Source organism: Rana temporaria, chromosome 9 (assembly GCF_905171775.1).
Source record: "Rana temporaria chromosome 9, aRanTem1.1, whole genome shotgun sequence".
Classification (NCBI taxonomy): Eukaryota; Metazoa; Chordata; class Amphibia; order Anura; family Ranidae; genus Rana; species Rana temporaria.
This window is the reverse complement of record NC_053497.1, coordinates 22,829,448-22,845,961: the sequence shown is the minus strand read 5'-3', so window position 1 is coordinate 22,845,961 and position 16,514 is coordinate 22,829,448. Positions and strand designations below refer to the sequence as shown.

The window sequence follows — 16,514 nt, the reverse complement described above, 5'->3', positions numbered from 1 at the left end:
GATTGTTTATTTTCTACGCTTCTGCTTGATTTCTACTTGCTACTGGACCCCAGCTTGCTCACCTCCTGATAGGGTGATCCTGAGGACAGCAACCTGGTACTAACACACAGCAAAACCCATCTCCACCATCAGGAGCTCTGGTGAACACAGATTAGTGTTTACACCCCGCACCTCAGGTGAGCCCGCGTCATCCACCTGGACAACCTGCTCACATACCTATCCTGCTGGTTGGTGGGAGCCTCACTGCTGCTATAGCTACTGACTGACAGTCGGTTCAAATCCCAACCACAGCACTACCTACATGGAGTTTGCAAGTTCTCCCTGTGAGTTAGGGACTTAGATTGTAAGCTCCTTGAGGACAGGGACTGATGTCAATGTTCAATATATAACTAAAGCGCTCTGTAAATTGTTGGTGCTATATAAATACCTGTAGTAAATAAATAACGTTGACCAGCACTTATATAGGTGATACACTGGGACTGTACCACCTCTGAGTCCATAGTAGAACATGTGCTCACATCAAGCAGTACCAGCATGCACTTGACCTGAGTGTGTGTGATTAAAAAAAAAAAAAAAGCGTCAGCACACATGAGCCAGTTCATTGGTGGCATTATATTTTATCAAGACACAACAGTACAGGACAAAAACCAAGAAAACACTGCATTAAAATAACATTTGTGTGGGTAGTGGCAGGAAATGAGGATGCATATGAACTAATCCTTACTAGAGATAAGACACACATTAAACAATGGGAGCACTAAATATCCCTACTTCATAGACTATAACAGAACTTAAGGCAAAAAAATATAGTAAAGAGAATACATTTAGTATACACATGCAATAAACTATTTGCAGTTGCAAAAGAATCTCTAAGCAAAATAAGGAAAGATGAACTGACCATACTACCCCACCCTTATTTTGCAATCAAAGGCTGAAATAATTATTTTATACAAAATAATATACAATATTTAAAGGGTCAGTCACCCTAGTGTGTTGAATCAACTGAGAGTTTATATATTTCAGAAATTGAGACTAAGGGACCTCCTTCAGCCCCCAAGTGAGAAAGCTCTCGCTGAAGAATTGAGCAGCAAGAAGTAGACTACCTTGTGTTGGTTTTGAAAGGTGTGTACAGCCAGGAACTTGGGTGTACTGATCTCACTTAAGCGCCAAGTTACCAAAATCAGGGCCGCACGCTAATGACGTCAACCATTTATTTTTACTACAAATCCATCGGCTTCTGCACAGTCCCTGTGCCCTTGGCCAAGGCTCTCTTGCTGCATTTCATCCAGATCGGTCCTAATCGTAGAGGTATCTCTATGATTAAGCCCAATCCAGGTGAAATACGTCAGCAGGGCCAAGGGTGGGAACTGTGCAGAAGCTGATGGATTCCGGCCATGAACTTTGTACCTTGGCGCTTATGTGAAGCAGGATGTGCTTCGTCTGGGACCAGCACCTAGCGTGGACATTAAATGGAGACAAGATACACAAGAGACTTGGAGTGGCGCTGTCTTGGTCTTCTGGCAATACTGATCTCACTGTCACAGATCCTGAGAGCAATAAGAAAATGGTGGATGATTAAACAACTTTAGGTAGACTGACCCTGTTTTCAGACTAGTCTCATAAAGCACAAAACAAACTGTCAACATACATAGAAAAATAGGATAATGTAAAGAGCTGTTAAGGTTAGTTTACACGTTCAGCATTTTAAACATAAATAGTTGTTAAATATAATTTTACATATACAAAAAGGAGGCACATTCGTGTCTGGGTAATTCTCCCTTGTGGACCTGGTAGTTAGTTTTTAGGCCTTTTGGCTGTAAACTATTAAACAAATACATGCTACTTGCTCTGTACCACTTAGCATTAGCATGACGGACTTCAATGAAAGGCGAGGACGTACATGAATGAAGGACAACATGGGCCACTGTATGTGTTATTTTACATGTGCCAATCTCTCTGTTGTACAGAACAGATGTGGAGACAGCCATGTTTTGTGATAAATGAAAGAATTCCAGGCATGGTCAATTTTTACGAAGTTACATTGGTGCAGCTTGGATCAATGCATTCTATGTATACACCATACCAGGCCGATGACCCTGAAGCTGGAAATCACTAAAGTAAATACTAGGGTTGTCCCGATACCGATACCAGTATCGGTATCGATACAGAGTATTTGCGGGAGTACTCGTACTCCCGCAAATACCCCCGATACTGAAATAGAATACTTGTTCCCCCCCCCGCCGCCGCAAACCCGTCGCCGCAAACCGCAAAGCCGCCGTTAATCAGCGTGCGGGGAACATTACAGCTTTCGTTTGAATAGCTATATCCCCGCCGCGTATAGACACTCCCCATTGCGCAGCATTGGACGGATGATCTGTCCAATCCCACGCAAGGGGGAGTGTCTATACGCGGCGGGGATACAGCTATTAAAACGAAAGCTGTAATTTTCCCCGCATGCTGATTAACGGCGGCACGTGCGGCATCATCAAGGTATGTAGGACATGGCTGCAATATGTGGGGGGACATGGCTGCAATATGTTGGGGGACATGGCTGCAATATGTGGGGGGACATGGCTGCAATATGTGGGGGGACATGGCTGCAATATGTGGGGGGACATGGCTGCAATATGTGGGGGACATGGCTGAAATTTGTGGGGGACATGGCTTTAATATGTGGGGGACATGGCTGCATTTGGGGACACATTTAAAAAAAGTATCGGTATTCGGTATCGGCGAGTACATAAAAAAAAGTATCGGTACTTGCACTCAGTCCTAAAAAAGTGGTATCGGGACAACCCTAGTAAATACTGTTAGTCCAGTGATCGCCACTTGCCTTCAGGTCCCATGCTAAGTGGCCCGGCTGATGCATAATGAATACAGGAGGTCAGCTGCTTGGCATGGGCGCGGTTTACATGATGATGTCACACTTCCAATGATGTCACGTTCATCCATTCAGAGAACCCTTAGCATTCATTTAGAAAATGCAAAGTATTCTTTGAATTACATAGGGTAGACACGTAGATGATCACAAAGTAGATGATCACAATGCATCAGGCTGGCTGCTCAGCAAGGACCCGAAAGTAAATGGAGAACACTGCAATAGCGGTGTCTACTTCAGTAATTTCTAATTATCAGGGGCATCAGCCAGGTACGGTATATACATACTACACTGGTCCAAGCTGGATCAGTTACTTATGTAAAAATATACTGTGCCTAGAATTCTTCTTTAAGCATGCAGTCTACCATTTCACCTTTGACTCATCCAGTAAAATTACTAGTTTCTATGAATTGGATAGACTGAACATAGCTTAGCCCACAAAAATGTCTGCCTCTACTAAAAAAACAAAAACACATTCAGGTGCCTCATAATGCAATACAGTGTGCAAACTTCATATTAAAGATCAGAACTGATAGTTGCATGGCTAATGGGAAACCTACTTTTTTTAATAGGATTTCTGAAGGTTAAAAAAATGCAAGGCTGCAATATTCTGCACTTCTTAACAGAAATGTGTACCTCTTGAGAGAATGGGGGAGCTGCAATTGCCACTGGTTGAGCACCCACGCTCTATAGCGTTATAGGCATATATGTTAAGGTTTCTCTTGTTCAGCCCCGCAGGCTGAATTAAAGTGACTTAATTCCCCCATCCACGCTAAACATTGCAGATTGGAAAATGTGCAGTGCCAGGTATTGTATTCAAATGCAGGCACTGTTTGGATATTTTCATAGCCAACGGGTGTCAGCTATCAAGATATGTTAACAGGGCTGGCATCTGATTGGATGCAGGTGCTGTTTGGCTGAGAACTTTGGCTCGTTTGACAAAATCAATTGAAAAAAAATCTAGATTTGTAGAGCCTGGTGGTGCTAAAAGAACACATTTTGGCTTATTCAGCAGGAATTATATGAAATTGATTCATATATGGCCAGCTTTAAAGTGGTTGTAAAGGTAAAAGGTTTTGCTTTCTCAGCATTAAGGTAAAAAAAGAAAAAAAAATGTAATAGTAGCACACTCCCAGCCCCCTCCCCCAGATACGTACCTGAGCCCGATCTCGATCCAGCGCTGTGCAATGTCTTCTCCTATCTCCCCTCTCTCACAGGCTGGGATGAGGGCAGTTGGAGCCATTGGCTCCTGCTGCTGTCAGTCAAACCTTGTGAGTAAGGATGGGCTCAGGCATATTCACAAGTCCACATGCCCGCGCCCGCCAGGAAGCTGACCCTCCGCAGCACTAATCACAGGCAGCGAGACATTTCCCGATCCGTGTCTGCACAGATCGGGAAATGTCTCACTGCCTGTGATTAGCGCTGCAAAATGATAGGTTCCTGGCGGGCGCGGGCATGTGGACTTGTGAATATGCCTGAGCTCATCCTTACTTGTGAGCAGAGTGCGTGGAAGTGGGCAAATAGCCCAACACAAGTGCTCCCATAGGAAGCGGTTTCCTATGAGGGCACTCAGGAGGAGTCCCGAGAAGAGGAGCATCAGGGCTGCTCTGTGCAAAACCACTGCAGACAAGACTCTTATATAATTTTCCCATAAAATGGCAGCAAATGACGATCAGTTGCTATTGGCAGCATATTCGTTTCAATAGTTTTACTGAAATAAAGACACTTTAATGAATAATTGTACAATATTAAAGCAGAATTCCTGCTAAAGCCAATCTAGTCTTAAAATACCCCCTCTCCTAACACCTATACCAACTAATCTGTCTCAAAAATATGTATATTCTTGCCTATTTTGAGGTTTCTCCGGTCATGTGATCCCCTGTGTCAGCCAGTGGTGGCTACAGGGGAATGTAAAGAGTGCCTGGCAACAACTGGGAAAGCCAGGAGCCATGACATCACTCATAGGCTCCCAAGGTACAGCGTTGTTGGCAGTCCCTTCTGTCGTCTGAAGTCGCCACTGGCTGACACAGGGGAGGCAGATCACATGACCAGACTGGCTGAAAATAGGTAAGCATATTAATCTTTTTTACACAGGTTAGTTTGTAGTATAGGTGTTAGGAGTAGGGAGGGAGCATTTTGAGGACTTGTTAGGTGTTAGCTGGAATTCTACTTTTCCTGTGCTTTTTGGAGAAAATATTGGCTTAAATTGGTTAGAATCTAAGTACCAATAGAAGAAGAGTGCATAAGCTCAATGTGATTGTTTATCTCCCATGAGCTCATTAAAGAACTCTCTGTAAAACAAATACACAATAATAATAAAAATAATAATCATAAAGTGATCTATATATGGTTCTTTTAAAGCACATATCATTTGTATTTTAGTATAGCAGATAAAACTATATTTTAATAAAGTATGGTGATTTGGGAAATGTAACCTGCAGATGGGTACGGTATGTGGTATTTTGCAAAACTCTTTCAGTGCCTTGGGACACAACAGTTAGCAGTGGCTGGAAGCAGAAACTACAGCATGTGGCGGGGAACCGCGGGCATCCACTGAACCTAAAAGTGACGAATGCTGAAGATTTATGCTGGAGGGTGTAGCCAAATTCTCGACAGCAATATATAGAGAGAACATCTCCAGCACTCTGGTGGCAGGACCTTCCTCTCTAAAGCCAAAACATGCTTGAGACTCTGGTACATTTCTCAACCCAACAATATCTATTCCCCGCAGAGTGCTGTGGTTTCTCCCATCCAACCCTAGGTCCCTACAGGGGATAGTAGTGATGTAGAGGTCCATGAGAGGAACCTCAGTGTTCAACAAGGCACACTTTATTCAACATAAGTGTTGGCTAGCATTGGTGCCCAGAGCTGCTCAAGTATTAGATCACCTTTTCACCTTCCGCACTCTCCAGATCTCTGCTGTACTTGCCTCCAACGATGGTCGAACTGTAAAGCCTCATACACACGATCGGATTTTCCGAGGGGAATTGTGTGAGGACAGGCTGTTAGCGGAAATTCCGATCGCTTGAAAAACAGCAATCATCCGACAACAGACTTGTCCATGGAAAATTTTAAAGCGTGCCACCCAACATTTGTCAGTGGAGAATCCACTTGGTGTTGGTTTGTCTGAAAAAGTGAATACTTTACCACACCATGCAACAAACAGGAAAGTATAAAGCTTCCATTTTGCAGGGTGTTTGTGTTTTAATTTGTATTCAGGAGTGACCAAGGCAATGAGTGATGTACGAAGCACAATTGTCTGTAAAAAAACATTATTCCGACCCCTCTAATTGATAAATTCTGAAAGTATGCCAATGGCTCATTTTACTTCATTGCTCCATTTATGGCATAAAAAAAAAAGAAAAATTGTCAGCTATAGTACTTGGGGCACGTTAATGCTGCTGGATTGACATAAAGAAGGCCAAATATTTCTCCTGACTAGATGTATAAATCATATTAATTATAGGATGCATATCAAAATTCCATAGATTCCACAGTTCAATAAGTTACGGCACAATAGTCAAGATAGCATGGCATTCCATGTCTGTAGTGTATATATCATCTGTCTGGAAAGGCAGAAGGGAAGAATAATAGGTAAAGCACACAGCAAGGCAGCAATATAAAACAGCTGTGGAGAAACTGCATTTCGTAATAGTTGTGTTATAGCAAAATATGACATTACCAGAAAAGTGATCATGCTATTTTCTACTTATACAATGTTAGAGTTCATTTCAGCATCGCTTATGTTCAACTGCTTCAAAAAAAAAAAAAAAATAACGACATACATAATAATACATTTCTATCCAGATTGTGTTAGTTTTTGCTTTCCTTTGTAAACATACTGCTCTCTTCCTTTGACGAGCAGAATATGTCAGTCTTCATTGGTCCTTGTATGTATTAAGAACGGCAGATTTCCTTCTTTCGGCAGAATTTTAAACGTCTATCTGTGGATGCTTTCCAGGAGACTAAAAACGAGAGCACTGATCTCTTCAGAACAACATCTTTGGTCAGCTGGGAGTGGTAGGATCCTTTGCTGTAAGTTGGGAAAATGGGTATCCCCTTTGAATATAATGACCTTTTACTGACCTTCAGAACAAAAGTTCAAATTTAATAAGAATGAATTGAAAAAAGTTCACATGGAAACCTTCGTCACATCCCAAGAACGTACTTCACAATTCGAAGCGATGCAGAAGTCTGCATGGGCGACGACTTCAAATGTTTGCCAGCGGCACACAACTTGAGCGGCGTTGTTTGGATTCCAGCAGTAGAACATTTGTTGAAGACAAACACTATGCCAGCTTTCTGGATAATGTTGATATGTTGTATTTGCCCCCCCCCCCCCCCCATTCTTCAGCAGTTGTTCGGCAGAAAAGCCTGAGACACAGTGAATTGCAGTCGCTCCGGAATGGGAAAAGGTTCACACTTAAAACACAATAATAAACTAGTTGTTAGTCTTATGCCTGATCCAGCATGGTCTGTGCAGTGCCTTCAGTTTATCTTCACCAGGAAAGCATTGAATCTCCCAGAGGCAGCCGGCAGGCTTAGCCAAGCTGCTTTGTGCTCCACCAAACAAGGAACATGGTACTACCAGCGATCAGGCCACCCCACAGCCATTTGTACAGGAAGCCAATAGGCTAAAAGAAAAAAAGAAAATAAAGAAAGATTATAACATGATCATATTGCTACATAATAAAGTGTACACAGCAACTAATTCTGTGGTTTCCATTCTCCCAACAAGTAGGAAAGGGGGACACACCCCATCATGAGACGCGGAGCATGAAGAATGAATGCACAAAACAAAAACAAAAAAATGGTTAACCCCACACAAAATTACCCCTAATAACAAAATAAACCCTGTATAATAATAATAAATAGGGCCGATACAACTAATCGATTAATCGACAACTAATCGATTATGAAAATTGTAATCGATTAATTTCATAATCGATTAATCGGCCAGTAACATAATGGGGTTAAAAAAACTTAAATTAGCCCTTTATAGTACAAAAAAGCAAATCGCTACTGTAAATATTACTTTCACTGTCCCACAGTAAATAAAAATGAACCCCTTACAGTATCGATTATTTGCTCTTTTACCTATTTTTGTTTTTTTAACCCCCATTATGTTACTAAACATCTCAGGCCTGGGGTCACACCTCTGTTTTTTGGTGCTTTTTGCAGAGACACACTACAGTTCAGTTACACATTTTTCTATGGGACACGTTCACATCCATGATTTTTTTTCAGCTGCTGCGTATTTGGAAAGGGCAAGAACTTTTTAACACAAAACGGTGCTATTTTGTTTTTTTGGTTCAATATACTTCAATGGAGAAGCTGCAGAAAAGCATGTAATGTGTTTTTGCGGCAATTTGTGTTTTGTAATCTGCCCAACAACAAATTGGGCCAAAAAAATGTAAAAATGCTATATATTTTTTTTTTAAGGCTATTATCCGATTAATCGAAACAATGAAATAATGAAAATAATCGTTAGTTGCAGCCCTAATAATAAAACAATATATTTGTAGCGGCCTGCTTTTTAATTTATAGGGGGTCTGAGTGTTAGTTGACTCAGACATGTATAATTATGACCAAATTTAGCCTCTGTTCCAGCCATGGCTGTGCTGGGAGTAACCACCAATGTTCGCCTGGAGGTGTCATTACCACCCCAGGCCAAGGGTGGCAGCAGCAGAGTCAGGCTGTATTGGGTGTCCCCCTCGGCAGCCAATCAGTGGGGGTGATCATCCCGCTGTGCATGCTGGGGAGGGGTACTTAAAGGACAGACGCCACTGGACCGAGGTCGTCAGTCGTGGGTCGTCGGTCTGTCGTCCCATGCACCTCGTGGCCGGCCGGGGGTGCGTGCTCCTGAAATCCTGGCTCCGGAACCACTTTGGTCCGGGGTTGTGATCTAGACTGGGTCTGAGCTTTCAAGGTGATCCTCTGCTGTCTGTCCTGTGGGAGGAAGCCAGTTGATGAAGGAAGCCAGGGGAGGACCTATCCTGGAGAGGACCATGCAAGAGGCTGGTATCTTGGGAGAAGGCCTGGAAACTTCATCGAAGGATGCACTGAGAGGCTTGATGGTGATCGCCTGTCAGATCTGAGTTCTACAGAAGTGAATCTGGGGAGATCCGGGTGCTGAATCCTGTGTTAGAGGATTCTGGACCAAAAGTGTCTCCCCATAGGGGAAGTTCTGTGGCAGAGACTATACTTTATTCCGTATGCCATTCCGGCTGCTAGGCCAGTAAGGAGGGACCTATCCGGGTGAGCAATACCCACTGTGGCTAGAGTGGCGACGAGAACTGTTTGCTGGAAGCAGGAGTGTTTCCCAATTGAGATTATGCACCTGAACTAGGGCTGCAACTAACGATTATTTTTATAATCGATTAGTTGGCCTATTATTATTTCGATTAATCGGATAATAGCCTTAAAAAAAAAAAAAATAGCATTTTTCATTTTTTTTGGGCCAATTTGTTGTTGGGCAGATTACAAAACACAAATTGCCGCAAAAACACATTACATGCTTTTCTGCAGCTTCTCCATTGAAGTATATTGAACCAAAAAAAAAACAAAATAGCCCCGTTTTGCGTTAAAAAGTCCTTGCCCTTTCCAAATACGCAGCAGCTAAAAAAAAATCATGGATGTGAACGTGTCCCATAGGAAATCATGTAAATGAACTGTAGTGTGTTTCTGCAAAAAGCACCAAAAAAACAGAGGTGTGACCCCAGGCCTGAGATGTTTAGTAACATAATGGGGGTTAAAAAAAACAAAAAAGTACAAAAAGCGCAAATAATCGCTACTGTAAGGGGTTAATTTTTCTACTGTGGGACAGTGAAAGTAATATTTACAGTAGTGATTTGCTTTTTTAACCAAGTTCTGTAAATAAATCTTAGAAAAAGAAGTGTAAAGTGTGGACATTTGGAACTTTTTCATCTCTCTTCTACTACCCTGGACGGCGAGAAAATAGAGGTAACATGCCGCCCCGAAATATTCAGCAGCTCCTCCGGGGGTAGTGCTACATATTTTTTTTCATTATGCCCAGTGTACATCACAGATACAGAAATGGTAATAACATGACTTTTGCTGTATTGACATTTACCACAAACATCTAGGAATTACACATGTGAAACTCCATACATGTGCATTTTAAGTATTTTGCTGTAGTGCTAGAAGCTGTTTTGCAACTCATGTGTTTTGCTCTGGAACTGGAATATTTTTGTGTTGAACTAGCAGGAATGAATTTGCTCCGCACAAGAACTGAATGGGAGGTTTGCTGTACTCTTAACCACAGGGTGACAATCCTAATTATTTCACCACAAGCCCAGGCTTGAGCCAGCAAAACAGGACGTCAACTTGGTCACTTTCCATTGAAAGTAAAAAAAAAAAAAATCCTACTAAACATGAGTCATTTCCAAGTCAGCACAATGGAAGAATCCCACTGCAATTATAACATTGCTTTCACTATACACATTACATACAAACAACAGAAAGAGGAAAAGGGCTGTTCGAGGAAATGAACAAAAAACATTTGCCTTTTTCACAATCCTTTAAAAAGCACCTATAGGCACAAACAATGATTTTTATTGTAGGGAAAATGGTTTTGACTACTGTTCCGATGCGCCGCAAGACAGACTCTCTTTGTTAATTGAGTTGATATAAAATAAGGTTTCTATTTATGAATGGCAATGTGTAGCAATGGAAGAGATTTACTAAAACTGGTGCACTCAGAATCTGGTGCAGCTGTGCATGGTAGCCAATCGGCTTTTAACTTCAGCTAGTTCAAATAAGACCCCTTTTACGCTGGGGCCGCGGCCGCATTGGCGGAAAAGCGCCACTCATTTTAGAGGCACTTTAGCGCAGTTTAACCACTTCCATACCGAGCCTAATCTGGCACTCCTCTCCTACATATAAAAAGCATAATTTTTTAGCTAGAAAATTACTCAGAACCCCCCCAAACATTATAGATGTTTTTTTTTAGCAGACACCCTAGGGAATAAAATGGAGGTTGTTGCAACTTTTTATGTCACACGGTATTTGTGCAACAATTTTTCAAACAAGTTTTTTTTGGAAAAAAAACTTTCATGAATTAAAAAAATAACAAAACAGTAAAGTTAGCCCAATTTTGTTGTATAATATGAAAGATGATGTTACACTGAGTAGATAGATACCCAACATGTCCCGTTTTTAAATTTCAGACACTAGTGGAATTGAATGGCGTTTACATATGTGGGCGGGACTTGCGTGTGTGTTCGCTTCTGTGCGCGAGCACGCGAGGACAGGGGGGCTTTAAAAATGTTTGTATTGTTTATTTTATTGTAAATGTTTTATTTTTACACTTTTTTAAAAAAAATAATTGATCACTTTTATTCCTATTACAAGGAATCTAACCCATACCTTGTAATAGGAATGATGCGTGACAGGTCCTCTTTATGGGGTCTATAAGACCTCACAGTTCTCCTCCAGGCTGGAAAGCGTCAGATCAAAAAATTACAGATCTGATTCTTTCCAGCCAAAATCGTCGCTTTGTTGACATCCGCGGCCCAGACGTGACGTCATAACCTTGTGCCCGGGCCTCCGACGGTCAAAGAGATGACTGGGGACTAATCTGGTCACCGGAAATTTCTATGCTCTTAATCCGGCAGCAGAGAAATCTTTCTCCGGGTCCCCGATGGCACGGGACAGCCCAAAGACGCACCGGAGGGCATCGGGAGGAGGAGAAGTCCCCTCCCGTCGCCTGTAAGAGCGATCAAGTGGCTGAACTGCCGCTATGATCGTTCTTACGATGCAAAGAATCACTGGCAGAAAAGAATGATATCTGCACCATTCAGATATCTCCATTGAAAGTTAAGGACATCATATGATGTCCTTGGGCTGGTAGTGGTTAAGCAGTGCTTTTGTGTTGCTTTCGGCCGCTACCTTGGCGCTTTTAATCCCCAAAAAAGGGGTTAAAAACTCTGTTTTGCAGCGCTTTCAAATCGCTTTTCAGGCGTTTGGAAAGCGCTGCCTATTCATTCCAATGGGCAGGGCATTTTGGGAGATGCTGCTTGCAGGTCTTTTCCCTACGTCCCACAAGTGCACCTCCCCGGTGTGAAAAGTCACACTGGAATGATTGGGAGGCAGTTTTCAGGCGCTTAGCAGAGCTAAAGCTCCTGAAAACCGCCCCAGTCCGAAAGGGGTCTAAGCTTTGAAAATAAAACCTGGAAGCTGATTGGTTGCTATGCAGAGCTGCACCAAATATTTTACGCTTTGGTTTTAGTAAAATATCCCCCACTGTCTATTGTCCACGGAATTATCGGGGGTGTTTTAGTGAACAATGGTGTGAAAAGTGTGTAACAAAAGAACTCCTATCAAAACAGGAAAAGGGACTTTCAGCCTTTGGTCACACTATGAATTGTCTATGAATCACACAAGAATCACACCGCATTCCTATGCCATTCACATGTGATTAAATGTGGTGTGTTTTGAGCCCATAAATTTGAACGGGTTCAACTTGCACCACATCACACTAAAGTCATGCATGCACCAATTTTGGAAACACTGCCACTGGATTGCATGGCCGTTTTGCATCATGTGATTCAGTGCAGGCAAACGCACTGTGTTTGGGGGGTGTTAACATTGCACCGACACCCACTGCAGGTCGTAAGGGCAGTAAAAGTTGAATGTGGGGCAGGAAATGCGCACGGATTGTGGGTTTCCTGCGCCGCATTCTGGTGTGAATTGGGGCTTTTTCAAAGTCATAGGTCAGGTGTGCTGCCATTTGATTGGTTGTATTCTTGTTCCAGGTCAGCGAGTATTGGTTAAGGTAAGTAGTAAGCAAGAATAAGGATTACAATCCTAGAGCTTAAAGCTGAACTCAGGACACAAAAACATCCCGCTCCGGGTGATCTACAGGATGTTTATTGCAGATTCCTACCTTTTGTTATTCTAAAGAAATACCTGTTTGTTTCTCTGTGTCCCAAGTGAACCTGTATGGGGGTGGTTTTATATTAATGAACCAGCTGCTGCACCTGCAGGGCTCTAATAAGGAAAGTGGCAGCGCCTGCATTCCTTTAGACTTGATTTCCCCTTGGGAGTATCTGACCAAAAATGACATTTTTGCTGCAGGGAAGACTCAAAATCACATTTGTATCTCAGTGCACAGACTTCAGGGGAAAAAATTAAGCCAATCACACAAGCAGGAAATGACAGATGTAATTTCCTGTTTGTGTGATTGGCTCACTGATTTTCCCAGAAGTCTACACCAAGATACAAATTGGATTTTGTTCATCCTCCAGGTGGCCATATTGCATTTTACAGAAAATTACAGCAGCTGCAGATGCAGTCTATTACAATGTGACTCGCAATTGTATAAGCTATAGGTTTAAAAAATAGGATTTTATGCTCTCTCTCTTTCGTTCATGGACGGACACAGCCTTAATCTTGACATAGTGGGTATTAGCCTTCCTTTAGGAGTGACTAGGCAGAAACTTATAGAAAAGGTTAACTTATCATACACACCCTACAGCCGGGCCCTGTAGGGTGTAGGGCCCTCTGGGTATAACCCTCTCTCTGCATCTCCCAGGTCAGTTCGTCAAAAAGTAGTACAAACATAAAAAGGCGGGAGGGTGCTGTGTCCGTCCATGAACTCAGAGAAAGAGATTTTACGGTGAGCATAAAATCCTACTTTCTCTTTCGTTCATGGACGGACACCGCCTTAATCTTGACATAGTGGGACGTCCCAAAGCAGTGTCAAAAAAATGAGGGGTGGGAACAGCATAAAATTAAACTGCACCCCAAAACAAACAGAGCTCCTCCACTGAGGAGTCGCAACTCTAAACAGCCGCCTGCAAAACTTTTCGGCCGAAAGAAGCATCCGAAGATGCACTCACATCAACCTTATAGAATTTAGTGAGACAACCTTAGGTAGAAAAGATGGCTGCGGACGCAGCACCACCTTATCCTTGTGGAAAATTAGGTAGGGAGCCCTACCTCCAAAAAACTGAACTAACATCCTCCAAGCCATGGGCCTGAAGGGAGCCATGTCTTCTCCTAAAACTAGGCTGTAGGGTGTGTATGATAAGTTAACCTTTTCTTTAAGTTTTTTATGCCTAGTCACTCCTAAAGGAAGGCTAATACCCACTATGTCAAGATTAAGGCTGTGTCCGTCCATGAACGAAAGAGAAAAAATGATTTGCCATTTTTTTTCTCACAAAAGTGGAATTGCCCTTTAAATATATTCCTCAACTACAAAGGATATAAATCCACGCTTTGACCGCCTAACACATATGCGCAGTGCAAAGGGATGGGCTTTGTGCTTAAAGCACCACTCACTGCATGTTTCCTGCACAGAGACTGAGCTGTGAAAAACAAAGACCGGCCCCCGATCATGTGACCCCTGTGAAAGCAATCACAAAGATTTCCCAGCATACTTACCAGCCAGCATGCAAAACAACCAAATTGTCCTGTCGTATAAAATTCATGTTAAATACAGAGGGCTTTGCTTGTACACATTTGCAAATATATGCGTAAGCCGCAATGCCCCCGTCAAGGCTCCTCTCTGTACTGTCGTCCTAACTCTATAATTTTCAGAGTCTCCCAAGCTGAAGCACATATTGCAGTGTATAGCTTGAGGGTAAGTTTGCCTTGGAGGGAGCCCACCAGTGGCGGCCCGTTCATTAGGGGCGCCTGGGCGCCACCCCCTCTCTCCACTACACCAACTTATATGGCCGCCTAGACCACCCCTTATTCAAGAGTCCGACCCCTTTCAGGGCACCGGTGCATGAATTACAAAATAGATACGGGAGGGGGGAGGAACTGGATCAGCGTAAGTTCTATTTCTGGGTGGAACTCTGCTTTAAAGTGGGAGTAAACTACAGTAAATATCTCCTAAATGTGCACTGTTTAGGAGATATTTACATGTGTAGCATCTTTCTTCAAAGCCCTGAGTCCCGTGGCTTTCTCCTGCTCCGCTCTTCTGTTATCAGCATGATAACGTTGGACAAGTGAGATAAAACCAGCCTGAATTGTGTGTCGGGGTGGGTGCTATAACTAGATTAGCAGAGAACTGGTCTATTCACAGCACAGCTCTGCATTGTTTCTTCCTTTTTCTGCCTATCTGGATAGGGGGGTGTGCCTTTCCTCCAATCAGCTGTCTCACAGTGTATGGCAAGAATCCACACCCACAGGTGAATCAGGAAGACAAAATTCGAACACAATGTGCATTTCCTAAACAGTATAAAGCTGAAGACAGCAAAAAAACATGTAAAAATGTGCGTAGGAGGATTTGTTTCATCTCTGTGTATAATCTGAGGCTGTTCACTTCACTGGGTATAGGAGAGGGTTTACATCCACTTTAATTATAACCAAAGATGTTCATGAACTCTGAGCAGTCCTGAATTTACTATTTACCAGTGAAAGTCTTTAAACGGCATTCCTGCTTCTAGAGAGCACAGCGCATTAGTGACTAATTCAAATAAAATGCAGTAAATAAAAATAATCCGAATCAGAGACTGCGTCTTCTTAATTCTTGTGTGATTATCCAATTTGTCTTTCTTACATGTAATTGAAAAAATACTTTTTTGTGGTCGCCGTTCCATGATCTCATCTTTCCTTTTATAGTTATTTTAAGATCATAAGGGTAGCAGATAGTAAAACACATGAACACAAGTCCACATCTCAATAAATGGCTTCTAAAACATGTCCAAATATTTATCTAAATCATAGTTTAGGTTTTATGGTTTGTTTTTTTTTACCAAAAAAAGACGACTTTGCTTCACAATTGTTGCACAAACAGTTTAAGGTAAATCTTCGTCAACACAACGCATATGAAATAGACACATAGGGGCATATATGTGACATTTACTGCTGGTAAATCAATCACTGTAATTTGAAACACATACCAGGAAGATACACATGCAGAATGTTTTGTCAAAGTCACATTTGCTGCTTTATAAATGCTCCCTATTGGGTTCATGCATTCGGGGCTTTACCAGGTATTTTTTATGCCTAGCAGTGGCGGCCACTCCATTAGGGGCGCCGCCCCCACTAACCGATGCACCTGACCCCTGATCTACATGCAGGGCACCAGACGCATGGATTACAGTGGGGGTTTTTTTTTTTCCCATGCCAAGCCCACCCAGTTGTGTGACATTAGCGAATTGAATTAATATTCGCTAATGTCTTCCTGCTTCTCCTCCTGGCCAATCAGGAAGTGGGTCCTGAGACCTGATTGGCCAGGGAGTCTTAGGACTCGGGGCCAATCAGGTCTCAGGACCCAATTCCTGTTCGGCTGGGAGGAGAAGCAACGGGCCAGCATTTCCGGGAAGCTGCAGCTGGCGGAGGGGCTGAGAGGCAGCTACCCGATGCCCTTCCCCAGATCCAGCACCACCTCTTAAGGCAAGAACGGGTGGGTGCTAGCGTGAGTGAGGGGGCCAGGGGCAGGTTCCAGGAGCCCGCACCACCTCCGATCACGGGCCACAGTCCCATTGCCGCCTTCACTTCCATCTCCCGTGGGGGGCTGGTGGTTGTGTGAGTGAGGGGGGAAAAATATTGCCCCCCCTTACTCGCGCCCCCCCAAATATTGAGCACCAACAGCCACTGATGCCTAGTGTGTCTAGGGAGTCTGGGGAGACTAAAGCTGATCATAGAGGGTTTGAATTCAAAC

At 42.9% G+C, this 16,514-nt stretch overlaps 1 protein-coding gene across 2 annotated transcripts in view; it reads right to left on the bottom strand.

Annotated features, from left to right (window-relative positions):
• Positions 1-4,674: 4,674 nt before the first annotated feature.
• Positions 4,675-16,514, bottom strand: part of LOC120913185 — a 161,596-nt gene continuing 149,756 nt past the window's right edge. For both annotated transcript variants that reach the window (XM_040322956.1, XM_040322957.1), the window contains one exon: positions 4,675-7,512. In XM_040322956.1, coding sequence (XP_040178890.1) covers positions 7,420-7,512 — 93 coding nt within the window. In that variant the 3' untranslated portion in view covers positions 4,675-7,419. The remainder of the gene's footprint in view (positions 7,513-16,514) is intronic.